The following is a 27,721-nucleotide window of genomic DNA, read 5'->3' as shown; positions in this document are numbered from 1 at the left end:
AAAATCTGGTTATTTAGGATAAAAGCATTGGTGTCAATGTAAAAGTATAATTTTCCACAAAATAATCTGATTTGTCAGCCCCCCCTCCCCCTCCTTCCTTAGACACCACACAATAACAAGCAACCCAAATCTCTGTGCAACTATTAAACTTCTACCACTTAGCTTGGCTTCCATAGCAGCTAACCAAAATTCCTGCTAGTTCTTTTCTATTAAGCATCTGTAAACAGCTGTTCGTTCTAGCAGAAGCCTATTTTGTTTGTATCCATTTTTCTCAATGACTTAATAAATAATAAATTCAGGAATCAGCCTCTTAATTGACCCCACTGAGTCAAACTTTGTTTTTCTCCAAGGCAAATCCTAACTATAAGAGGTGGGGCTGAAGATGACACATACTCCATTGAGGTTAGTGCAAGCCAATTTACTCTGCTATCGAGAAGCCAGCTGTGCATTTGGCAGAAAATCATCAGGATAAGATCCCTGTTTTCAAATCCTCTGAGGAAACCACTAATTTCATTGCACAGAATGACCCTCTGGTTCATTATTACTGAATTCACAAAACTAAGCATGAGGCCAGTGTCAAATATTAAAAGGAGTGTAATTATCGTGCATCTACAATATTTATCCCACTTAATTGTATGTATGAGTTAATTATTTGATTGATAATGCATGGAAATATTAAAAGGTAAAGCATGGCAAGATAGAAAATCTAGCAAGTTACATATTAGCTCCATATTTACAGATGACTGCAAAATGTATATCTACGAGTTTATGAATACAGCCTCTTATCAGGTTCCAAGCAGCATACAGAAAGCTGCCAGGTTTTTTATTCCTGACAAGGAAGAAGGCTGGGTTCATCATCGCCTGATGTAGAGAACACTGTGCCTCTGAATAAATATTCTGGAGTTTAACAGTTTAGTTTTTCACATCAAAAGGCAGTTTATACAAATTTGACGCATCCTGGAAAGCCATGCAAGAAAGCCTTTGCATTTGACGTTGTTTTTTTGGCTAGGAAAAGTGAATTGAATAATATGCTTCTTTGAATTGCTTAAATCATTTTTGACAACCTGCATACAAGGTTATGGCTCTACATTAATGATGCACATGTGTCTATCAATACAAAGGATACACTTTTTAACCATATTAAGAGCAGTGTATTAGCAATGTTCTTTTAAAGGAATGTGTTTGTGCTCCTTGAGCATAGCCCTGGTTCCAAACTGCTGAATGTATGATTTGAAATACCCTACTGATTTTAAGTTCTTTCTGAACCGCTGAACTCTGTTGGAGTTTGAGGGGTGGGGGTGGGGGTTTAACAAGGGATCACTTTCACAGAAACTACTGCGTAATCATTCAGTCCTGTGCCAAAAACAACATCACCTCACTAACATTAATTAGAGCAAAGCTCAGCTGAAATACTGACGTCATAACAAGTGCACTTAAAAAAATAACCAATCCAGTCTTTATTCATTTTAAACCTGATATATAACCTAGTGTAAACAAAGTTGAATAGTAGCACTGTAAGCAAAAAAAGTAGCACAGTAATATACTGTTCTTGTAACCAAATAAACATTATATTGAATTTTAAATCGAACTGACAAATCTAAGTAAAACTCTGTACCACTCTGAAATCTGAACACCTAATAAGTAAGCAATAACAGGATTAAACACTTCCTGTGCAGTAAACAACAATAATTTACTACTCATGGTCTGTGCAACTTTGGCCTTTGAAAATTGAATTTTTCATCTGGGCACTTTTACATTCTTTAAAGTAATAAGAGAGTGTAGAAATTGCGTTACCCTGTGCCTTGCCTTGCTGTGGTCCAGCAGTTGCCTCGACTGTAGTTTCTGTTGCTGAAGCTGCTGTATTGCGAACTGAAGCTGGTAGCTCCCAGCAGTGGGTTGGTACCTGTGCTGAGGTGTTACTCCGGTGACCATGTTATATGCGTTTTCCATTTCTCCTTCCCATGCATCTACTTTTAGGGCCCTTTTAAAAGATAAAAGATTCTATTAGTTTTATAAAAAATAAAAAAGGATCTCCTAAACTGTTTTTTTTTAATTGTTTGTGGTCCTTCTGAAAATAACATTTCAATTATTTTACATATTTTACATACATATTTTACAGCAGTTGTGCCTTTGCCTTATTTTTGTAAAAAGGAGATTTTTTTTTTTTTGTCTTATAGGCTAAATATTGGATTGTGCCATAGTGATGTAAAAAAACAAAAACAAACAAAAAAGAAAAAACACATACACCAAGCACACCAGAAAACCCCAATAATAGTGATTCTCCCAAAATCCTAGCTTATGAAGTTGGTTTACTCTGGCATAAGACCATCATCTAATTCTCTCAATAAAAATAAAAAATCTAACAGCAGAATCAGTCTTAAGAAAGAATTAAGCACATTGCTTTCTTAGCTACACCGCAGAATACATTTCAGACATTCTTGTATGCATAGCTTTACAACTACAACGAATAAAATAAACACTATAATATCATCTGTTATGACAAAGTCTATCCTCCAAATACATCACATTAAAGATCAAAGGAAAAAAAAATCATCATTTTACAGGAGAGAGAGAGAGAGAGAGAGAGAGTGTTTAGGAAAAAAGTAGCCCAAGTAGACATTGTCATCCAGCAGCCATGGTGTGTGTGCAATTCAATAACGGTGAGAATGTGTTTAGATTGTACTGTCCGATTTCTGATTCTGCTAGAGCATATAATACAAAAGATCTGGACGCACAAGTGCTGTTTTGTAATTATGTAAATCCTGACAGGCTCCCGAGTGGTGCACCTGGTAAAGGCCGACCGTAGACGGAAGCTCCCAAATTGCGGCGCACAATTGGCCGAGCTCCGCCCGGGGGGGGGGGGGGGGCGTTATAGGCTTAGGTCGGCCAGGGTGTCCAGCGACCCCTGTAGTCTGGCCGAGTACCTTGCCTGTAAGCTGCCCAGAGCTGCGTTGTCCTCCAATGATGTAGCTCGGAGGTGGCAGCACAGTGAGTCAGCAGTGTGAAAAAAAGCGGTCGGCTGACAGCACACGCTGCGGAGGTCAGCGTGTGTTCGTCTTAGCCACTCCTGAGTCACCGCGGGGGTGACAGTGGTGAGCTGAGCCTAAAAATAATTGGATATGCCAAATTGGGAGAAAATAATAATTGGCGATTACTAAATTTAAAAAAAAAAAAATAAATAAATAAATAAATAAATAAATCAAACAAACAAACAAACAAACAAACAATGTAAATCCTGCCTGGGTCCTCAGTTACGTACAATTAAAATTGTACATAAATGCAATGGAATATAAAACTGTCTGTTTAATTCTATTGCAACATCACTAGTATCCTCAAATTATATAATGTTGTTGTCCCCAATCTGTAACCAATGTCTGACTTCCCCAAGCTCTCAAATACTAGATTTATCTGTTTCAAATAGAGAATGTATACGGAAGTAGGAAGAGAAATATAAAAATGCACTTTTACCAGCAGTGCACACTTATTTTGTTCTATTGCACATTGCTCAAGTCTCTTCCGTGAAGTTTTTTTGGTATATATAATTACTGTACGGTTTCATACAGCTAGGCACCATATGGCAGGAGTTGTTAACACCTCAATTAATAATCAATGCGACAGTTACCAGCACCCCACAGGACAGATGGATTCTCAGTCTTCTTTAAGAAATCTGAACCCAGCACTTTATGCCTTCAATGTCTCTGCATGTGGGAGAGATAACCGATACCCCAAAATATCTTCCTTGAAGGTTTAGCAGTCATTTTCAAGCAGATTTCTTTAATGTAGGGATTCTAGACCACAACGTACCCCCGCCTTTTTATTTTTTTACATTTAAAAAGTCTTCAGTAATAATTTTTTTTTTTTTTACTTCAGTTACCACGTTTTGGTCTGCTGAGAAGTTTGGACTTCAGATTCTGCATAGCCAAAATGATAACGGTCAAACCTTTGATGTGTTCTTTTTGTTGGATTTTCTTTCCTTAGCACCCTGGGGGCATTGTGACTGAAATACCAAACTAAAATACTAAAATACCAACCACCTCCCAGGTAGGCAATATGAGGTATAATACATGATTTACATGAGTGACACAAGACGATTAATCCTTCTATTTAATGCAATAAGCGTGGCTAGGTAAAATAACCAGGAACACATCTAATATACTAATATGTATATATAAAAACATCTCTCAAGAAATTACTAAAATGAATGAATGAATATAAATAAGAAAGCTTTTACTCATTTAAAGAATGTTTTCTTCAAGTGGTATATTTTTTATAAATCCTAAAAAGAAGTCAACAACAGTCTAGAACAGTTTCATGAATATCAAACAGTATGCATAAAACAGATACCAATAAAAAAAATACTTATTTTAATAACTCACAAGTTAAAGTTTTGTTACTGTAAGTTAACAATAAAATGTCTAAGCAAAGAGGAACGAATTCAGATCACTCTGATGTGAATGTATGCATGTATGACGAGGGCATATTGAACACAGTGTAAACACATTGCATGATGCACAATATGATTCGATGTCGATGTCTGACTTATGGGACACTTTGTATATTGTGTTCCTTCGCACTTTCCTGTGTTTGAGCAAGATTATAGCATTTAAAAAAAGGAGGCAGCTGAAAATCAGTAATATAAAATGGCACGAACACTCAGCTACTGTGTTTTTTCTGCAGCTCACAGCAAATTCAATATGGAAAGAATTTACATTTTTTCCACCACCTACCTGTATTTATTTTTGTTCCCAGTGACTACACAGACAAGTGTATCAAACATAGAATGTACTATATTGTCAATAAAAATCTAAAGAATTACTTGCCAGCAGTGAGCCAGTGGAAATTTGCTGAATAGAAAAAGGCAGAATTTAGCTGCCCATTTCAGGGATGTGTGATTAACCAGACCTGGAAAGGAAGAGGTTAACCCAAATCGGAACTGGAACTGCTGCCATCGCAGTGTCTCTTGTCCACTCATTAACACATCTGCATTATCAGAGGACTGGAATTACTTCAGTTTAAACTTCAGGAATTGTCTGGTGCAAAGGACCACATCTGGTTCAGATTAAGGTGAATAAAAACCTTTTTATTAAAAGGAGGACATCAAACAAAAAAATTCCTTTCCTTGCTTTTTTCCGTTCTAGTTTGAGATTTTTTTTTCAGCTGAGCTAGGAATGCAGGATCCTAAAAACTGTTATAGTTGCTTTATGTTGATATATAAACAACACAAAATAAGCCTGCTTTACTTTACTTTGTAAAGGATTGGGCACGGTATTTACCTACAGTACAATAAATACAGCCTTGGGTTATGAGACTGGTGACAGATACAACTATATGGTGTTTATTTTATTTTTTTTATTGTATTTCCTTAATTCAGGGACAATTTCATTTCTAAAGAGTATACACATCGTTTACACCAACAGTAAGATTACTTTACAGTAAATTAACACAAATACAGTAAAAAAACACAAGTTACTATTCTGATATACCCCTACACGTTCTGTACGGTTTTTAAAAACAGATATTGGTCAGATCTATGTATCCAATATTCTATACAGAAATACATAAAGAGCTATGTATTGCACTTAACAAGCAATTTTACAATTGGTAAGAGGTGTGCTACAGTATTTTATAATCTAATTAGATTATATCTATACGTTTACTGAATGGGACTGGTAAAGCCTAATTGTACACAATTACTGGTATATACTGTATAGCCACTAGGACGTAGCCAACAACATTATGAAAAGTGTTAATGGGTGCCTTACAAGACTGACATTCAGTTCCCTCTCAATGGCCTTCATTTTATTAAAACACTGGCTGGGGGAGGAATTATGGACTGTCAGCCTGCACAACTAGGAAACTTCCAATCGTATACCCTATTGACCGCACATGGGAAAGTTCAACAAGAGTTAATTCTTATTGGAGGAGATGACTATTCATTAATATAGTGGACTGTGGACTACACACACACAAACACAAACACAAACACACACACACACACACACACACACACTAGTAATTGGAGATTCATAATGTAATATAATCAAACTTAGGTCTTAACCTGTTCAGTGCCCACAACAAGTGACTTCATTTTATATTTCACCTTCTTAGTAATGTGATACGATCTAAAGGCACTGTGGAACAGGCTTCAAATTCAATCACGTTTGCCTTTTGGTAAATAAAATGTGAGGAGCAAATCTGTTGTTTTGCAAGCTGTGTTTTTCACTCTGAAGTGCGTCTCTGTAAATCTCTTACTGTGATTTTATTCAATATTGTCTGTTTTTATAAAATTCCCCTCTGCTCTCTGATGATTATATGAAAAGCTGAGTGTAGAAACAGTTTCCAAACCGCTGAGGCAGCATACCTGGCAGATACTGAAAACAGAACTTCAAAAGGGATCATTTCTCTTTGAAACCCATCATGCTACACCCCTGTGGTTTCCTTAAAGAGCCGGTACACTTAACAGTTTCAGTATGTTTGGCAGACACACCTCAGCCCCAGTGCAGGGACTAAGGGAATTTTATATTAAAGAAACAGTATCAATTTTAAATTTAAGTAGTAGCGCCTTCTACATCATTGAATAAAAGTATACCATGTTTTTTTTTTTTTTTCACCTACTTTCGTACATGAAAATGTGCAAGATTGGTAAAGATTCTGCATAACCAACACAATGAATATTGCTTGCTTCACTTTTCTCTTGGCGAGTACATGGTAGAGCAAGCGCTTGGTTGCAAAGCTGCAGAAAGATTCCTAGAGAGTTGCAGAAGTGTGTATTTTGTTCAGCATTCTATATTGGTAAGTTTTTCAGCATTCTTCTTCTTTATTAAATCATCTCCTGTTTAACACATTCCTTCCCTATCACACAGAATCTCCAGTAGTAGAATCCTTACCACTGTTTGTTCATCTAATAAGGTGCATTACCTATGACATGCAGAGCATAGAGTGGTGGTATTCTGGTGATGATGAAACAAGCAAGATAAATATTGTGCATTATAGACTGGAATCTACCATCCTATTTATACCATAAGAAATAAAACAAATTTAATATGGTGTATTTCAAGTTTCCTGCATGGTTCACCAGGAAGCCATTCAGCATTGTTTCTCTCAAACCCATACTTGTAACCTAGCTGGCTTTCTCCTTTTAGTATTGTACAGCTTTCTGTAACAGTGTTAAACTGAGTGGAACAGGAAGGTAACACAGTTTACAGCACAGCACATCTTTCAGGAAGCAACCATGAGGTCCAAGCGAGTCACACAGATCTGTTTCTTTCATTTTAATGATAATGAACTTCATTGTCTATAAAGTTTCCCCCTTTTCCATGCTGGAATATTTATTAAAAAATTAACTTCTCTAGTAAAACTTTTTTCTGGAAATAAAAACATTTTAAAAAGAGAAAAAGCCAGACATTCCAGGAATTCCCTGACAGTTCCATACATAAGGAAGGGCTGGACTGGAAAAACACAGAATCTGAGATCTGGGCCAAACTGTCTGAGACACTGTCACTCATATATCTCTGTAAAAATAGAGAGCTACCACACACAGGTTAACCCTCCACCAGTGTTTTGCAATCATAACTTTTTGGTTATCAATAAATCTGAGGGGAATTATCATAATAAAATCACCAGATTTATAAATATATAATGAATTTAATTATTTCTCTTTACAGGTATGATACTGAGGCATGTCATTCAATCAGCCATTAACCATTATCATAAAAGGAAAGCTGAGGAATTTTATACATGTGTCTGTTTGCTAAGCAAAGAACCTACATTGTGGATCCTATATTTTTCAACAATTGCTAAACTTAATATGGTCAAACAGTTCCAAGCTTAAACAATTATACACTTGAAAATCTAAAAGCCTTTATCACACTAGATAGCCATAATTGTTATGACTAGTACTGTATGTATTATCACAAAGAGCACCTCTCCTTAACACAGCTTAGCAGTAAGTTCACTACCAATCTTGTACAGAAAAGCAACATATTGTTAGAAATAATTTCCAGTTAGAAGTTAGGCCTATTTAAAGTAGAACTGTCTACACTTCTATAGGTTTTGGTGTGTGCGACATTATGACACCATCTGGCAATGCAGCTGTTTCCACATGTGTTCACATGTGTTCCATTAAACTGTTAGTTTATGGTCTTTGGGTTTGAAACCAAAAGGAAATGTCCAATAAAAACCAGTCTTCATTGAAAGTGTGATTGCTGTGGGATAGTTATCAGGAGAGCACTTTTCATTTATTTTCTCTCAGCACACACAACCAACTTATTAAAATGGTGTGATTCAAGGGCGAGTTTTACAAAAGCTTCATGGCTGGATGTGGAAAATAAGTGCCATTTTGTGTTTTATTGTTTGTTTGTTTTTTACAGAACATTACACCATCATAATAGCCCTACAACAATCCAGTTACTGTAATTGTTACAAGATATGGTACTGGAAGTAAAATTATAATAGTTATAATGTCGGATACAGTCAAGTAACAGAGACCTCTTTTTATAAAGGTTGAGTATAATGTTTTTTGTTCACTGTAATAAATGGCCAAGTTCCCAAGTCCTAAAGGGAAATTGCCAGTATATTAGGCATGTATGCTCATACCATTAATGTAACACACACACACACACACACACACACACACACACACACACACCCCACACCCAAAAGGACAGCATGTACTTATTTTATGTTACCCTTTGCACATTCAGGTATTACACTGACACTGCTCTTCTCAATTCAATATAACAGTCTAACATTCTACAGATTCCAGTCTCTTTTCGGTGAAGAATGACTGTTTGCTTTGGCAGTTAACATTGCTTAGAATGAATCTGCGCCACTTAATGGAGCACTGCAAGGAAAATACCATACCAAGGAAAATACCATTATATGCAAGGGGAAAAAAGGAAAGGAAGGTTTAAAATAAAAAGAAAGAAAAAAATGTATAACAAGTGTTTGTCTTATATAATTTTGTTTCTGAAACAGCAATTTCCTGGCAGAGAGACTTTAAGACAGGTTTTGAGCATATCTGTCAGACTGGAGAATGCTGGTGCAGCTGGGCAGGGCACACAGAACTAGGAGGTGTGTTTGGCAGCCCTTGGAGGAGTTCCATGGCTTGCACAGTGCCTTCGTCACTCTGTTCCCAGAGGACCGAAGGAAACGGTTTACTGTCACAATATTGTGGAATTTACGTTTTAGGCTATTGTAAATTCAAGATTTTGAATGCTTCTTTAGTCTGGTGCTGCATTGCCAGTTTTGACTGCTGTTGATGTCGTTATGCAAAGTTATTCCAAAGCTGCACCAAACCACCACGGATACCATGTATCAGTACATATCTGGAAGCAGACATAGATGTATCATCGATGCAAATCAATACTAGTCCAAAGTTGGCGTGGACTAAACCCCTGTAACAGCACACTACAAGCAGGCAATCTGCATTTCTATGGTTGCTGAACTACACACTCTTAGTTCTCTTTTAATACTTTCACCGTTCTCTTCAAAAGAGCTTTTAGCCAACTAGTTGTATTGGGGCAATATAGGGTTAATATACTGTGACTGTTCACCTACCTCAGGGAGATGGAACAAGCTGACAGTTTGATATTTGTTAACATGTAATATTTGCTGACAATTTAATATTTGCCAAACATTTTTAAAGTATAGCTCAGGACTAACTTCCTCTTATTTTTTTTGACAAAATGTACAATTATAAAAGTTGTTTTTGTCTGTGGTTATGGGGTGAAATCAAGTTTATTCTGTGTGGAGCAAAGGCATTTAAGTGTGTCAGGGACCTTTCCTACATAAATGAATGATTGAATTAAGCTGATCTAATGGGCGATCACTGGTAAGTGTAAGTGTAACTGGTATACACATGAATAAATAATTAAAATAAGCTAATTTAGGTAACATGGTTAAGCTGTATGAGCCAGTACACCTGTTTTTGTTTTATTTATACTAAGTAATGACTACATTGGCCATGCTTCAAGGCTTTTCTCATGGTATCGTTCTTTATAAACCTGAGATATACGGATTACCACTAAAAGGAGTGGTAACAGGAATTCATTTTTAACATTCCAGTGTTGACAATATGGCATCAGTCAGAGCCAAGTATACAAATGCTACTTCAAATATGCTATAAGGATTCTTTGTGTACCGATAACCATTATAGCATAAGTGTACAGCAAAATAGAAGTACATTCTTTGGAAATTGGTAGTCAAAAATATGTCCTCTCGGATGCAAGTTATTCTTTCTGTTGAACAAAGCATTATACATTTACAAAAGGTTTTCCTTACCTTAGACCGTTGGTCAATCTAGCATCTGAATGTACGGCTCTTGGAGGCCCAGTTGCTACACTAGTTGGCCGATATGCAGGATTAAGTCCTTGGTTTACAGCTCCATTTGCCAGGTTAAGATTGCTCAACTGTGGAAAAAAAAAAAAAATACAAAAAAACTAAATCAAATTCATGCCCTGGTTATTTCATATATGAGGTAAAACACTAATTAGACAAATGTTGCCTCTCAGGGTGATTGTTTTTCTAATTAGTTTATTAGTTTTACTGTTGCAGTGTTTGAAGTAATTGTTGAATTCGTTATTTCAAAGAAAAAATGTGATTCAGTTCATTTTCTTTTAAATTGTTTGCTGTCCAGACCAATTTAAGAGTGATTTTCCTCTTCTATATGCCAACTTGTGTGGTAGCAATCAAAACCAACTTCCAGTCAAACATGTAAGAACACCGTGGGGACTTGTCTCCATTTGTGTACAGTATACAGGTGGTCTTCCATTCAAGACCATTATTCTGCCTGATTTACTTATAACAGGAAGAGGGCAATTAGCACTGTCTATCTAAAACCATGATTACCAGATGTTACAAATTAATCTTGGTTTAAAGGTTTTTTTCCCTGACACAGCTCTGTTTATTTTTTGAACAACTTTCTGATTGTGGGCAGGTAAGCGAATAGTTTAAAAGGTTTTACTGTGGGGTAAGGGAAATTTCACACATTCCTCCGAGGCAGGTGTTTAAATCACACTGAATATAGGCCTGATATTACCAGAACACATTTGTCAAGGTTTATTTTTAAACCCTTATACCCTATTACATTTTTTTTTTTTTTTTTTTTTAATAAGGTGACCAAAACCTTGAAGAGCCGTCTGTTATTTCATGGCACATCAAAAAAAATCTGTACATAAAAAAAATCATTTTTAATCCCATGCACAATTTTCAAAAGTAATAATGCTGAACAGTATAAATATTACTCAGTTTTCACTCTGATGACAAGCATGTCTACATTCTTCGTGCAAGTACAGGGAAATAGCTATCATAAAGAAGATTAGACTGCATGAACTGTGCTTGTTTTACGGAATTGAGAAAATAAGAATAAATAATTCCCTTTTTTGTGTACTCCTTCAGTGAGATTTTTTACCTAGAAACAATAATTGTGCTAGTTAAGGATCAGTGTGTTACTGCTAATTCAAGACCAAACTAAAGGAATATGAACACATTCCATGTACTGTACCTATTTGTGTGGATCTCAAATACAAGAAGAGATGGGCTTATATCAATAAATAAATACATAAATAAATAAATAAATAAATAAATAAATACTCTATCTGTACAACTCTCTATTTAAATACAAAATTCCACATATTTGTAACTACCAATCCACCAAAACAAATTTTTATGAAGAATACATAATTTTGTTATTTAATATTGTGTGGTCCAGTAACATCTCCTTAACTAAACTTAGGACTTGGGATAATTGGTGGGATTCTTACAGATGTAATCTCCCACAGTCATTTGGATTCTGTGCCAATTCACTGCATTCTTCCATTTATAAGCATCAATTACCACAAACATCTTACTGCCTGTTAAATATCAACACAAAGCACGCTCCCACAGTGAATCTGATAATGAGACCTCACACAGTGCTTCACCTTTTAAAGATGCAGCGCCCCCTCAGTATAAAAATCTGTTCAAATACATTCAGGTAAGTAGCTTAAATTAGCGAGTCACAGCAGCACAATGGAAATGCTAAAATGCTGCATTTACCAACATAGCCCACCCACCTTCTAAAAAAGGCTTTTGAGCCTGTCATTTATATATCAATGACTAGATAAGGGGAGCTCATCACCCATTTTCCAATCACATTCGGAGATGGGTAGAAGTACAAGTGTAATTCTCTATCTGCAAAGCAAATAAATATAAAAAAAGACAACTAGGAACAACATGAGAGCTCCCTAATTCCATAAGAATTACATAGAATGAAATAGAATGATTAATTACTCATCGAAAATGGGGATATGAATCTATACTGTGTATGTCAATGACACAAGCCCAGGTAGATGTCTCATTCTTTCAAAAAACAAACAAGCAAACAAAGTAATAAATACTGTTGTTTACCTTTCTAAGTGAAGAGTTTTCCACCACAAAGAAAAAAACAAAAACAGCATTTGCTAACCAATGACAGAAGCCCTTTCTGAAGTTTAGTTATAATCTACTATATTGAATTGAAGAATGTGCTAGATGCTACATAGTTTGTAAATCTACTCACATGCTGTGTCAGGAGACTGATGTGACTGGATGCAGAGTACTGTCTGGCAGCCTGTTTCTCTGCCAGTCTCTGAAGCGCTGCTGCAATGGCTTCTTGGTTGGTATCACACTGGGAGGAAAGGTTATCTCCATCCTTATACACCCCAGCGGAGCCAGGCTGAGACTTTCCGGGACTGCTCTGTAAAGAAACTGAGAACAAGAAAGGCATAGACATGTCACCTTTAACAATAACTTTTAATCTCTGTTTTGTTTTTTAATTCAAATTTTGCTGGCACTATAGCAAGATATTAAGAGGAGTATTGTTGAACTATGTTCAAAGTGCTGCCTTTACTCCTAAACGCTTAACGTTTTAAAGAGGCTTTGTTTAATATTTAAACATTACCATATTTGTAAATATTCACCAATGCACCATGCCTACCATGCCTTGCCGAGGTTGACCAGGAGAGTTTTTGGCTGTAAATCTGCATTGCGCTTGGTAAAGAAGAAACTTTTTCTTGAGTACAGCAACTGCTCGACCTGCAGCGAGGTAGAACCTCCTTGTTTGGGCCATGGTGGGATATAACAGTGGCTGACGAAGTTCTGGAGGACAGCTGAGAAGGGTTGCAGCTGAGGAATGCTGCTGGTGCTGCGTGTACAGCCTGGGTAGACAGAGGCACTGATGGAGGAGGAGGAGGAGGCTGGATATGAATCTGGCTGCAGTCTAAGGCCTCTGATCTGCAATGATGCAAGGCAGAGCTCTTCTGCTGTGAAGAATTATGGGCAGGAACAGGTGCAGAAGATTCTGAGGCACTCGATTCCTCCTCCTTTGACACTGTTAAAGCTGTTAAAGAAAGTCATTGTTTTTATTACACAACAAGTACGTAAAACCTCAAAGAAGTCAATAGGAACACAAGCTTACATCGCTGTCGAACAAGCCAAAATACAGAGTCTCAAAAACTGTTTTGACCTCTCTGTACTTGAACGCTATAGTTCCCATTCAAACGAAATGTAAAAACAACTTAAGGTCACTCAGTTTAATAGTATCAGTAACAGTAACAGATGTTGTTGGCTCATGGGTAGAGCACTTGCCTTTGAGCCAAGAGGTCTCTTTGTTTGAATGCTGACAGGGAGTATCCTGGAACAATTCCATCTACCCACATCCAAGAGTGTGGGGGTGCACTTCAAATAAAGATGCAGTCCAACAGGGTTACCTACCCTGAATGCCCTGGCCGATTTCCATCAGAACAGACCTAAGAGTTTCTTCAGCAGCCAGTCAGTAAAACAATGCATTTCTAATGCCGTTGTAAACAGTCTTCACAGCTATTACTCAAAAGCCAAAGTTTTAGTTGCTGCTAAACTAGAAGTATATATAGTTAAAAGTTTCCTTCTAAGGATCAAGGTACATTAAATGACATATAAAACGGCCATTTACTGGAAGGTACCCACCCTTCTGGCTCTGATCACTAACATGCTCTCCAGAGCCTTCACTGGTGCCAGGTTTGGCACTTTTGCATCCCGTCCCCAAGAAAACACTAGCAGATTTGTTTTTGTGCATGTAGTAGGTTAAAACTTCTTCTAGATCACTCTCACTAAAATGGAAAAAAAATAATCATTTTATTTATAAAACAATAAAAAAGTAGACAAAAACAATGTTCATTTGGCAAGTTATAAAAACAGTTTGTAATATGAGAATTGTGTTTTCCCATTTTTTGACTCTTGCAGTGGGTTAATGCCTTGTTACTATGTAAAGAGTTCCTGTATATTATATTAGTAATTTTCTTATTACTAATGTAAAAGGGATTTTATTCCTGACCTGGCTTCAGTGACAAAGTCCTGGAATAGGTCAGGGTTCACACATTGTTCATTCTCCTTTAGTTTTTCTATTTTCTTCACCATCTGCTCAGTCTCCTGAACATAAAAAATGTTATTTAAAAAAAAAAAAAGAAGTTATTTCTAACAGTTTTTTTTGCCATTGTTCAATTTCTGAAGTATTTCCTATAACCCTGCTTTTTTAAATATAAAAAAACAACAACTATTTAACCCTTAAGAAAAGAATCCATCAAATAATAACTATAATAAAATGAGCAAACGGCTGGAGATAAATAGTAACATGACAGCATCACCCGGATGGAATTTCATAAGAGTTCATTTGTATTGTGTGGTTTACCTTGTTGTAGCAGTGGATAAACTCTCCGAGCTGGTGAGAGAGGATGCATCGTCTATCAGAGAGGGGGAGTCGTCGGCTTGGCAATACCATTTGCAGAGCCTGCTGGAGATTACTGGCTGCTCGCTTAAGGAAACGAATCACCAACTCCTAGGAAAAAAAAGTATTGCAAAAAATAATAATAAATCACCTACGGTAGGAAAGTATACGCTACAACGAATCAGGAAAGGATATTAAAATCAAAAGGCATCAAACTGTAAAGTTAGAAGGTAGATTTTCTTTTTACTGCAGTGGATTCTTTACTCCTTGTTTATCTGAAATACTGCAGGGTGCATTTACCATTTGTTCATCTTCTCTTTCTGCCGCAGCTGAACTGTCACCTTGCGTACTACATTCTGTAATAAGTCGTTTCTGAACTCGGTAGAGGTATGATGAAAATGCCATACGAGCTTGCACCTTACTGCAGAAGAAAATAAATGTGTGAATAACACTATTACATTCATCCTAGCAATAACAACTGTTCTATAGACAACACATTAAAAGGAATTCAACCCACACCATTACGAATATAAAATATCAAAGCATTTATCTACAAAAAAAAATGTTAGTGATGCTTTATACAATGTCAAGTTCAATGGTGCATAAAAATGCATTGTTTTCATGTCTTAAGATTAATAGCTGTTGCCAGTACACGACTCTTTTAAAAATACTGTCAAAGATAGACAAGGATATACTGTACAGTAATTGCTCAGGTGCCACAATTATTGGCATGTTGAAAGGAATTTCTACAAACTCAGACATGTTCATACACTTCAAATTAGCGTTGCAATGCAAAACATTTTTTATATCAATAGTAAATTGGAGTCTTTGTTATTGCTCAAGTATAAAACGATACTTTGTAAATAATAATGTTTTATACTGACCTGAGATTCTGCCCTTGCTGAAGAATCTGTAGGAGGTTAATTTTTGTCTTGCTTGGATGTTCATGTTTCGATGTCTTGCCTTTAGTTTTTTGCTCAGTGTTTATTGGAGTGGTCTCCTTGGAAGCCAAGTCATTAGATGCAGGTGGTTGTGCCCGTTTTTCTTTATGGTCTTTGAGTTGTTGCTTAGTACCCTCGGTTTCCACCTCCACCACTTCCTCCTCTTCCTCCTCCTCCTCCTCCTCCTCCTCCTCCTCCTCCTCCTCTGAGCCATCTTCTTCCTCACTCTCAGTACTCTCCTGTTTAGGGACTCTGGTCCCTTTAGTACTTCCTATAAGGAATTTGAAGGTAAACAAAAGCAGACAAAAGTGTCGACTAGTGAGGAAATGTAATGATATGCAACAACAGAAAGTATGCAAAATGAATATTTTAATGACTAGTTTCACAGACTTTTACAATTCAAGAGAAGAGCTGATAAGGTTCAGTAAAAACAGCCATCAATATAATCTGCTTCAGTAAATTCTGACATTTGAAGTTTAATTAATGGTTACATTTTTTTTTTTATTTTTTTTTAGAAACAGAACTGTAATGAAAATAAAACGCCACTTTCAAAAGGAAAGAAAAATAAAGCAGCAAGTTTGGAAATTAATCTGGATTTGTTTCATGCCACGCAAGACTTGGATGTTGATGCTTTTATCTGAAGGTTAAATCCATTTTATAGTCCTACCTGATTTTTTTCCAAGTCTTGACCTGAATGCAATGCGATGTCTTCTCTTCTTACGTGCTTCCAGTGACATGAGTTTCCGTTCATACTGTACCACATGCTGTTCAGTTTCCACATGAAACAAACTCATTCCCAGCGCAACTTGTCCATTCAAAGCATTCCTAAATAAAAATATAATTGTTTGATACAGTTCGCATATACTGCATCTTCAGTAGGGCTGCCACATTGTTCATTTTTTGTAGCACTAAACAAAACTGTATCACTTCAAATTAAATGCATTGATCGTGGCCGAGTACAAAAATACAATATAGGGTTCATGTCACTACCTACGGGAAGTGTGGTTTCTCTTATTTGCAACATGCTTCTCTAGTGAAAGCGAGTAGTGTTTTAAAACCACCTTGGACGCATTACTATATACTGAATTGCAGCTGTGCTGCCAGATAGAGCAAACTGTCAGTATAAACAACATTTTCAAAACATGCGTTTGGACACAAGGCCAAATATAAACACTGTCACTATTACCTATAATATTGTATCATATGTACTGTAGGCCTGTAAACTTACCGTGTCTTTGTTGATGCTACTGGTCTTACAGATCTGGGGAAAATCAAAATGAAAAATCAACAGCCAGACACATTACACATTGCCTTTTCTTGCAGCTTTGATTGTACTGGTGTTCAGTGTCAATGGATTTTATTTTTAATTTTGCATGCTTACTTAAGCTGGTGCAGCTAAACAGGCAACAATTACTTGTGGAATATCGGGTATGCTTAATAAATGTCATCTTGGTGCCTTTGTTAGAATAAATGGCTAAAAGGAAGCCGATAGTTGTATGTTATTTATTTGCTCTACAAAGCAAGTTAATAAAGGTAGGAACAAAGTCACATTAGATATTTAGGATACTCACTTTTCTGGAAACAGTCTTGTGGCCAACATGTAGTTCATCGATGTTTTATGCTCCAGATAACCTCTTAAAAAGAAAACAGAAATGCACCTATGCAATTGAAACTTTGTTTTTTAAATAAACTAAAATGTTCAAAAACAATAAAAGAAATACTTGGGTCTTTAAGCCTGGCAAATTTCAACCTACACTGTGTGCTAATAAATATTTTTTATGCTGTGTGATCATATTGCATTGACTTTTTCCTTTTCCTGGCATCTAAGCTTTACCAATAAAAACGATTTGCTATAAAATTCACAAACATTTCCAGAGTGTCTGATGCCCATTGTGCTACGCCACCTAATTTGTGGTGGCCGCAGCAGCACACAGCATAGTTTACAAGTAACGGTTTCTTAACACATTACTGAGTAATAAATAATAACCACAAACAAAGCTTTCAAATATATCCTGACAGCAGCAATGTTAAAGGCACTCTAAACAAGGAAGCTGTGAAGCAGCAACTTAATTTTTTTTGTAACAAAGCTAATGAAGTTTTAACTGTGTGTGACTGGTTTATTTATTTTTATTGTGCTGTTCTTCAGATCACTTTCACTCAGTCATTTAACACATACGGTACAGGGCATGATGTTTGTTTGCACAATTACAAAATACATATTAATGCTATAAAACTAGCTGTAGGCAAAAACTTCATAAATGGTGCTAACCTAAAATAACCTTATTACACCAGATTTCTGCATGTATCCTAATGACTGAGGATTGCAATGAAAAACACAATTACTCTTACCCATAGAGCTCCCAGGTTTCTGCAGTTGGGAATATTCGGATAAACCCCCCTCGTCTCTCATGTTCCTCCTTTACACGTCGTAGAACCTTGAGCTGAGTGAGTACCAAAGATAAGAAAACAAAAGTTTAGTTTATCTTCTATCAAAAAAAAAGTTATTTAAGTAATTGTGCATCTAGATAACAAAACAGTGTGTTTTGTAAGAACGAGCGAGACAGTGCTTTCATGCAAGTATTACGATTTCTATAATGTTTTCGAGGTTTACAACCCCAAAAAGTAAAACAGTATGTGTATGACACGCACAACCTCAAAAGTCATATTTTTAATATATTCCTAACATCTGCTGCTCAGCAAGCCTGTGACGCAGTCGTGGCCCTGTCCCGGGCACAAAAGGACTGCGCTCACAGGTCTCAGCGTCATTTTTCCTTCAAACCACTCTGCAATCATGGACACAGCGACCTTGAAGGTTAATGGTTACATTTCTATTTCAGGGAACCAGGGACACAACACACATCTGACTAAAATACCAAATAAAATAACTTCCTCTCTATAATGCACATATAGTGCAGCAATATGTAACTTTCCATGAATTAACCATGTATAAAAGCACCATGTAAATCAACGCTATATTTTTTACAAAAAAAAAAAAAAAAAAGTAATATTCCTAGCCTGGCTAAACGGCGGTCGGGAGTTCAGTTCGAAGCGACAGACAAGCAAACCAAGTGCGAGAAGGAGAGAGGGTCGGGCAAGGGGAAGAGGGAATGGGCTCGCCCCAGGTTCGGTTGCTGGAGCGGGGCTGAAGCGAAGCTGAAGCATCTCGTCTCCTGGAGAAAGCCGCACCACCTCAAAGCAAAAAAAGTAAATACAATAGGAAAGATAACAACATAATAGGCCTAATATTTATTTAGTTATAAAACGAATGCTGACTAAGATGTCTGTGTTATAAAATGCCAGCGCAGCTTTTCTTCAGTTCAGATACTCTAATCAAAAGGGAGAGACAGAAACGGAAGTTAGACTGAGAATATACTTTCTCAACAAAAAACAATAATTAATAATTACATAATATAAAACATCTTGTATGGTGCTAAAAAGCAAAAAAAACAGAAATAAAATAAGCTCCAGCTGGAGCTATGCAGCCTGGAAGGAGAACACAAAGTCAGCCGACTTATGTTGCTGGATCCCTGGGAAGAAGCGACACGAGCTGCTGGATTCACGCAGGACATAAGGCTGCAGCGGGACGTATCAAGCAACAGGCTGTAGTGCACACAATATTAGTAAAAACTATTACAGAGATTAGTTTAAATAGAATTTGTGTAAAAACACAAATTATATATATATTATATATATATATATATATAAAGACACACAAACACACACAGATAGAAGCAGCAATGTACCTATCTGAACAAGGCTCTCCGATCAGGTCAGTCTTAAAAGTAAAAATGGCGTCGAGATCTGTGAGTGCAGTCCTTTTGTGACCTGGGGGAGGGCCAGGACTACGTCACAGGCTCGCTGAGCAGCTCTGGTATACAATTTTCAGGATTCGGGTCTTTAGGAGGTAAATACCCATTCAGTAACGGTTACATTTCATACTTGAAAGGGAACAGGGTAATAGAAGTTTCTTGATTTAATTTGTTATATATTTAAAACAGGCACTGCATTGCCATGAAGTGTGTTTACCTCCTCTGTAGTCAGTCCAAGAGTGCTTCCCCCTTGTTTTCCAGTCAGTTTCTCCTTCGGCTCATTGTTATCTGCATCATTGGCTGACAAAGGACGCTGACGCTGCAATTTTAAAACACACATGTTCTTTTAACATGGGAAAGTTACTATTATCCTTCTGAAGTTAAATGTTTTGCAGTACAAAATACATTACCTGGAAATAGAGACCCACAGACTTGCACCCATTTACAGCAGTTAAGCAAAAGCACTTTAGTTCTAAATGGTACACCACAGAAACAGAATTTATCACCACATAGACGTTCATTGCTCTTTGCATTCAGGCCACTAAAGCAGGCTTTGTACGCAGCAATTTAGCAATATGAATCAATAATTGATCAGTTAATTATCACTTATTTGTTTTTCTTTGAGAAATTGTGCCTTTTTTCCCCAAAAAAGGTGCTGGGTTGGCAGCTATAAAGACAGAAGTTCATTCTTTAACACAGAACACAAATTACTATAGAAATACGGGAGTACTTCATTCAACATATCCAATCCTTGACTTTGGAGACTACCTGCAAAGGTGCCGATATTGCCCAGTCATGTGGTGGCATTTGTGACATTATAGACTGGAGACCAGAAAGGCATGTGCATCAACCAACTGAGCTGCAAAGCACCTATTCATTTCTGCAAATCATTCAGAATGAACTGAAAAAACTATAGTAATTCCTTACCCATGATTAAATGATTGGTAGCAATCAACACACACCAACATTGACCAGCAGTAAGAAAGAAAAAGAAAAAAAAAAGTGGTTATGCTGCTTTTTTATTTTTTTTAAGCATAAAAATTACCAGTTTAATATTTGCAGTACTAGGCTGTGCAGATAAAGGTCGCTATAACAAAAAGTATGGACACAAAAACTGTATAAAAGACAAGACATCAAACTACACAGAACATTTAAACATCAACTACAGTGTGGTGTTACTGTAACATATATATACACACACACACACATACATATATATATAAGCTGAAGCGTCTCATCTCCTGGAGAAAGCCGCACCACCTCACAGCAAAAAAAGTAAATACAATAGGAAAGATAACAACATAATAGGCCTAATATTTATTTAGTTATAAAACGAATGCTGACTAAGATGTCTGTGTTATAAAGTGCCAGCGCAGCTTTTCTTCAGTTCAGATACTGTATTACTTTATAAGGAACAGACACACCATGGATGACTTACAAGTTTGCAGTTTTAGAAAAAAATTTAATTAGATAATGTACACTATAGAAGAACAGAAGATAATAAATTGATAAATAGACTAGATACCATGATTCCTGAAGGTTTAAATAGAAAGGAACAGTAGATTGTTACATCATTAGCTATATAGTGAATGACATCACAAAGACATTAGACTCAAGAGAAATAAACGTGTGGTTACCATGGCATCAAAAGCCTATAAATACCCCTTCAATGTTTGTTTTCAAACACGCTTTCCCTTGACAAAGATATGTTAAACATACTGAAACGTTGGTAAGTTGGCTCTTTGAGCAAAAACTTATATATATAGTTTTTAAAAGGATCAGGACAGTTGAGTTTATACAATAATGCAATAAACCCAAAGAAAATCCTTTGCTGTGGCCCCATTAAGCAATGTGCCCAGTGAAAACATTAGTCATTCAAAAATAATTAAATAACATTTCAGAGAGAACATTGCTGGTAAGATGATGTCACTGAATATAATTACATTAGTAGCTGTTTTCAGTGAGTACCATTTTCCATAAGCTTGGCTTAGCTATAAAGACTCAAACCATCCAACTATGCATAAATCTGCATTAATGCCACCATCAACAATCAAAATGAAGTTGTTCAAAATGTAAAACAATACTGTAGTTGCCTAATAAAATATTTATACGATTTGATAAACATGAAGAAATAAAGTATATTGCTTCTTTTAAAATTTGCCATAAACTCTGAATTAGCAATATAATTTCCAACATGTATAAAGAATTAAACTCTTCTTTAAAAACACAAATATGCTAATATTGCCAATTCAAAGTTCATGTTATACAAACCCTTTAAGCGACACCATGCACTCTGAATATCTAACCTGAACAGGTTTAAATTTTCACATATATTTTGCAGTTCATTAACTATTCATTAACCATCACAAAAGGAATGCCACTGTCATATTGCATACATATTTCTCTAATTTTTATTAAGGCCTGTCTAAGAATATTGAAGCGTCTTCTTGTTGCTGCAAAATATCCATGCCATAAGTCTGGACAAAGAGAAGGTGTGTTTTTTGCTGAAAAAAAAGATGGCTTGCATTATAGATCCAATAGCTGTACATGTTGAACCTAATCCTCTAAGCCAGGGATACATCTAATGTAGGGCCAAGAAACAACTTTGCTGAATTGACATTGATGAAACAAAGGCCAAGTAAATACACCAGATCTCTGAACTATTTAAAATTACAAAGAAATGCCTGTGAACTCATGAACAGTTTCTAGTTCTAATTCAATAAGAAAGGAGTGCTTTTGATACAGAATATTGGTAACCGTAAACCGCCATGTGTTATTATGAGCATAAAATACGATGCATCATGTAATGTACTGGTTTACTTTTTTACCCTTTCGGGTCTAGTTTTTGAGCACGTCCTGGTTGCTCTGCTTACCTGGGCTTTCAAGGCTTGATACCTTGAACTCGGATCAAAGTGTATTCTTCCTTGTCTGCTCTGTCTTTGCAATGGGTCTTGACAAACAAAGCCTGATGGTAAAAATACAAAATTGTAATTAGAATTATTATTTATTTATTTAAATTTTAAACAGTGCTATATTTTGACCAAAAAAATGTAGAGGAAGTGGAGATTGTTTGTATGTGGTTATCTGGCTATTGAAGTCTTGTGTACTACAAACCGCCTATATTTGAGTATATCCAACTGACTTGAAAAATACTCTTCTTTTTTCTATAGTCATAGAAATTACTAAATAAAATCACTAAACATATAAATACAATTAATACAATAACCCAAAGCAGCTACTGTTCTCGTACCATATCAAAACTCACCTTGGACAGCTTTCTGGTGCACATTATGTGTGTAAAAAAAACTACTACTTCTACAAATGTGCATTACATCTGAATGACAGTTACACACAAAAACACAAATTAATAACATGATACTGTCACTATTTATAGAACTGGGACTTGGACCAAATGCTATCATTTGTTTGTGAATAACAGATTAAGTATGTTTTACATGTCACTGCTCATTTTCTATCCAATGACACTAATGCATCCTTAAAAAAAAGATAACCAAAGATGTATGGTTCAGTTTTTACTTAATGACCTTGTGGATGTGAATTCAACCCATATGCACAGAATGAAAAGCATTGTAGTGTGCACTAGGCGTTCCTCTAATGTAACTGCTGAAAGCAAGAAAGATGGAAAAAACTAAACAAAATCAGTAGCAGTGGTTTCTGCAGCACCTGCAGATAGAATCCTCAAAAAGTAAAGGATATCAACCCATTAGATTTTATATTGTAGTAATAGGCAGGTAATTCTTTACTTTTAGGGTGTGATTCTCAATAATCTAGATTTCAGTTGAAAACCAAAACCAAGATAATCTACTGCCATCTAGTCAATTTGCTTATGAACTTGGTATCATGTTTGTGTCTGAGGCTGGGTAAAGTGATTCAGTGAAATGTAAGCTTCTGCTGACAATTTTATTATTTGAGCTGTCTTGAAAAAGTTATTAATGCCTTTGTTTTTTTTTTTTATGTTATTATCCTATTGCAGAATTTTTTTATACTAGCCTCAAGAGACAACTTGTAATAAGTGCTGCACGGGTTTAAAAGCAAAACAGTTGCCCACTGTCTCCACGGTGCAAACCACCAGGCAGCAGAAAAGTCCTTTTTTTTTTTTGCTAGCGAGGTTTGATGAAAGGGAAACGCCCTATTTAAAAATAAATAATGTGGAACCTGCTACAGGCAAAATCCTCTGGATTGAAGAAGGTACATATAAAAGGGCCAATGCTCTCATGTGTTAATGATAAAATGTCAAATATCCTTCAGTTTTAAGCAATTATTTCGACAGATGTACAATAGCAACTTTTTTGGGAGCAAGGACTGTGTGTAATTCTTTGCACCACATCTCTGGAGCTCAAGAAACATTTTATATTACATTACATTAATATAATTAGAAATGGGACTAGGGTTGGGACGATTTACGATAACTTGGTAATATCGTATTGAATGGAAGTCACGATATAAAAATGTGCATTATAAAAATAATTACCGAGTTATCAGAAATGTACGATATTGTATTCATTAAGACGCTTTTTAATGACAGCTGAATTTTGTATGCTATTTTTCATTTAATTATTCCACAAGTAATTCCAAGTATTCCCTCTGTTCTAGTAATATTGCATTAGTACGTCTTCTAGTGTATTTGAGCAGCTGCCACTTCCGCCCTAACGATGACCCAGTGGTTTTGAGGCTTTTGCGAGACTTTGTTGATTTCCCAGGTAACCTGTCCTCGGTTTAGCGAGGGACTACTGGATTTTATATTTGTGTAACCAGCGGAAACCTAATGAGCAAACACCACAATAATTAAAATTGTCATTTCAGATATTTTAAATATTGTCCCAACCCTAGAAATCCCTCCTTTAAACCATGAAACTCAAAATGTTCTTTGCAATTGCCCGCATGCCGTGAAATTTACAATGCTGGATGTCAGTAGAACCAAAATAAATCCCGCCCAAAAGATTGTGAACTTAGTCCTTAGTCACTTTGTTTGTAGTTTATCTGCAGTGGTTTGAAATAATACAGATCTGCAATGCTCAGTGTCAAAAAACTGTTTCTTTCAGCCTTTTACAAATCCAGAATGAAGACATCACCAGGGGACTCAAGACTAGGGTTATGTAACATTGTGGATCTAAGCACTTTCTTAAAGCAGAAAGGTTTGCCAGCCAACCAAAATTAAAAACATACTAAAATCTAAATGATAAAAGACACATTTGAGGCATATGCCTTTTTTTGCTGAAGCTGTTCATTCAACAAGACAAAATACAGATGTCAAGCAAATTTAATAACACAAATTAAATAGATTTTATGCTAAAAGCAACTTGACTGAAGCAAAAATGGCCGCTTAGGTTCCTTAATTGCATATTGCATTCACACTTCATAAATGTGCATTTGCAGTAACAGTTTTTGAGATGCTAGGCTTCAAGGTCTGTTTAGTTAGTGAAATATTTCTTTCTCCATGGATTTTAATCATCACCTATCCGACTCCATTAAGGATATTTTTTTGTTAATGTCAACACCTGCCCCGAAAGCAACATTAACAGCAAAAAGTACAAAACAAATTAAACCTACCTTAATTTAATGTGCGATAATATCAAACAATAAACATTGTTCAGTTAATCCTATGGATGTCCACATTGAAGATAATATTTTTTTTTTATGTTTGTCTCACCCCACTCACTTGAAGTACAGAACCAAGTACAAATACAAGCAGAAATAAACAAACGTAAATAGGAGAGATGAACATAAGACAGGGAGAAAGATTCAGTTCTTATATCTGGGTCATTCCAGCTCAAATGGACCAAATTCTGGGTAGGTGTTTCCTCAATGTGTAGCTGCTGATACACAGCCCATGTGACGGAGAAAGGGGCAGGGTAGGGAGGGTGTGTATGAGGAGCTCCACAAATGCTCACTTTCATGACGTTCGACACCATTTTTGACCATGTGGGGGATGACAGACTAATAATGTTAGCATTAAGAGAATTCCAAAAAAAAAAAAAAAAAAACACACCTTGGTATATTTGTTATATCCTTGGCTTTATTTCAGAAATGATTTTCTTCCTCTTTTGGAAACGCTTGCTAAAATTCCTGTAATGGGTCTGAATCTTGTTTCGCCATTGCAGTATATCGTTGCTTTGTTTAACAGATCAGTAATGTTCATGTTATAGATTTTAAATAATTGAAAACTCACCCACTAAAGTAAACATGTCTGAAATCACACTGGCCTTTATCTTCAGATCCAGAGGAGCATCACTGTGAAATTCACACAAACATTATTATTACTTTTAAGATACAAAGATCAGGTAACAATTTATTTTAAAAATGGTATCTGCTAGCCATGTATTGAGCACTTACCATGCCAAGGATGGGGAGAGGTTCACCTCCAAGAGCCAAGGTTTGAGATTGGAGTCAATAAGGACATCAAACCCATACAATTCTATAGGTTAAACAAACAATACAAATAAGCAATTATACCTTAACAGAACTCCCTGCATTGTTCAGTTTCAAGGTAGGATCTTGCAACTCTGTTGTAACATTCCAGTGTGTTGACAACTAGCATGTACTGCAAATTTATGCAGAGGAAATCTGTTTGCAATCTACAATTTAAAATGAAGAAAAAGATGATACATGACAGTGGCAGGGCAGAGCCCTGCACGTAAATAGGTGGCAGGGCAATGCCCTGCTGATAAATGTATTGTTGTATGTTTATGATTTGAAAGAGACTGGCTTATTGTTATTATTAATGTATTATTTTGTTGAGTTTGCTGATCAGGGTGTGTGTTCAGAGAGGAGGCTCTGCAAAAGAGCCAAGAGAAAGAAGTGAAAAGAAAAAAATAATAATTTGCTACTCGTGCTGGAAGGACCAGCACGATACTTGTTTGGGTGGAGGTATTTTTGTGTTTGCGATTTGTTTTTGTTTAAACATTTATTTTGCTCTGTAAACACTGTTTTTGTATATCCTTATTTATTTATTTTTGTGGTTTAAATAAATAGGCACACCAGCACTTCAGCTTGCAGTACCTGTGTGTGTCAGTCAGCTTCCTGGTCTGGGACGTCACCACCAAGCCATCCTGTTACAATGACCCATTCCTTTTTACTAAACCAGTTCTAGTATGGCTCCTACCATGCAAGTTATTAAAATTGTTATACAATTGTTTAAGAGAACTAAAGAAGAATAAACTGTACTCAAATCTTGTACTAATTGCATTTCACTGGAATACATATATTTTTAAAAATATAATCTATGGTTGGATACCCACATGCAGTAAATCAACTGATAATTGTTTTGTACACAACTGATTCTGTGGTCCTGAGGGAATATTTTTCTTGCCGGATCTCATTTTCGAATCAATCTGCATTCATTCAAATCCAACGACAGAATGGCTGAACGAATCGCACTTTTCCATATTACGCTGTGTTGCCAAGCAGATGCAGCGCTTGATGTAGGTAAAGTAACAAAATATAGGTTTAAACATACTTTATTTTCAAATGTTATACATATAAACAGAATACTCCATGAATGCTCATAGCATCCTCTAGTTATTTCACTCATGAGTGAATTCCGCGTTCCTCATTCGTGGAATAACTACAGTACTCCGTGAATGTTTATGGTGTATCCTCTATATAAATGTTAAAAATAATGTTTTATGGATTTTACCCAAACATATCTTACAATTTTACCAGCCAACCAATCAGAAATGCAAAATCTGACAATATATTGATTTATATATTTATGTTTTAAAACTACCAATACTTGTACTACAGCCAATTACATATTACAAAGATAAATCACTATAATAACCTACAAAGCATAAATGAATAAATAAATAAGCATGTTTCCTACGCACAAACAGTTCACATAGCCTTTCACTCCAAGAACTGCAGTTTAAAAGTTTAAGAGTTTTTTTCCTAATAAGAAAAGGCTTGGCGCCTAAGTGCCCCTGTATATTCCACCCCAAAGCCAAGCTTGGCAGGAGGTTAAACAATAAACCCCTTTTACTGAAAGTCTGAAGTTCCCTGTGTACAAACACAGTGACTCTCACTCGTTCTCCTCCCTATCATTAAAACAGCCCTTCGCATGGGGGCTTGCCTCACGCTCACAGCAGCTTTCCTCTCAGCTTTATTAGATTCAATCTCTATTGAAAAATATCAACACTGTGCAAACCATAGCTTAGAGGGACGTGGAAAACTAAACAACTTAAAAACAAAATCAAAAGGCAAATTCTGTGAAATGCAATCTTAGCATATATGTG

General features: G+C 36.1%; 1 protein-coding gene across 4 annotated transcripts in view; it reads right to left on the bottom strand.

Annotated features, from left to right (window-relative positions):
• Positions 1–27,721, bottom strand: part of LOC117424546 (tubulin polyglutamylase TTLL5-like) — a 51,381-nt gene that overhangs the window by 10,238 nt on the left and 13,422 nt on the right. For 2 of the 4 annotated variants that reach the window (XM_058991827.1, XM_058991828.1), the window contains 17 exons: positions 25,824–25,905; positions 25,660–25,721; positions 22,343–22,434; positions 19,687–19,788; positions 18,010–18,101; positions 17,232–17,294; positions 16,889–16,921; positions 16,328–16,485; positions 15,604–15,931; positions 15,020–15,140; positions 14,684–14,830; positions 14,330–14,424; positions 13,963–14,105; positions 12,956–13,357; positions 12,539–12,726; positions 10,282–10,409; positions 1,795–1,981 (listed from right to left, as the gene is read on the bottom strand). In XM_058991827.1, coding sequence (XP_058847810.1) covers positions 1,795–1,981; positions 10,282–10,409; positions 12,539–12,726; positions 12,956–13,357; positions 13,963–14,105; positions 14,330–14,424; positions 14,684–14,830; positions 15,020–15,140; positions 15,604–15,931; positions 16,328–16,485; positions 16,889–16,921; positions 17,232–17,294; positions 18,010–18,101; positions 19,687–19,788; positions 22,343–22,434; positions 25,660–25,721; positions 25,824–25,905 — 2,423 coding nt within the window. The remainder of the gene's footprint in view (positions 1–1,794; positions 1,982–10,281; positions 10,410–12,538; positions 12,727–12,955; positions 13,358–13,962; positions 14,106–14,329; positions 14,425–14,683; positions 14,831–15,019; positions 15,141–15,603; positions 15,932–16,327; positions 16,486–16,888; positions 16,922–17,231; positions 17,295–18,009; positions 18,102–19,686; positions 19,789–22,342; positions 22,435–25,659; positions 25,722–25,823; positions 25,906–27,721) is intronic. The other 2 variants (XM_058991830.1, XM_058991829.1) reach the window with 2 other exon arrangements.

Source organism: Acipenser ruthenus, chromosome 18 (genome assembly GCF_902713425.1).
Source record: "Acipenser ruthenus chromosome 18, fAciRut3.2 maternal haplotype, whole genome shotgun sequence".
Classification (NCBI taxonomy): Eukaryota; Metazoa; Chordata; class Actinopteri; order Acipenseriformes; family Acipenseridae; genus Acipenser; species Acipenser ruthenus.
This window is presented reverse-complemented; position numbering and strand designations above follow the sequence as displayed.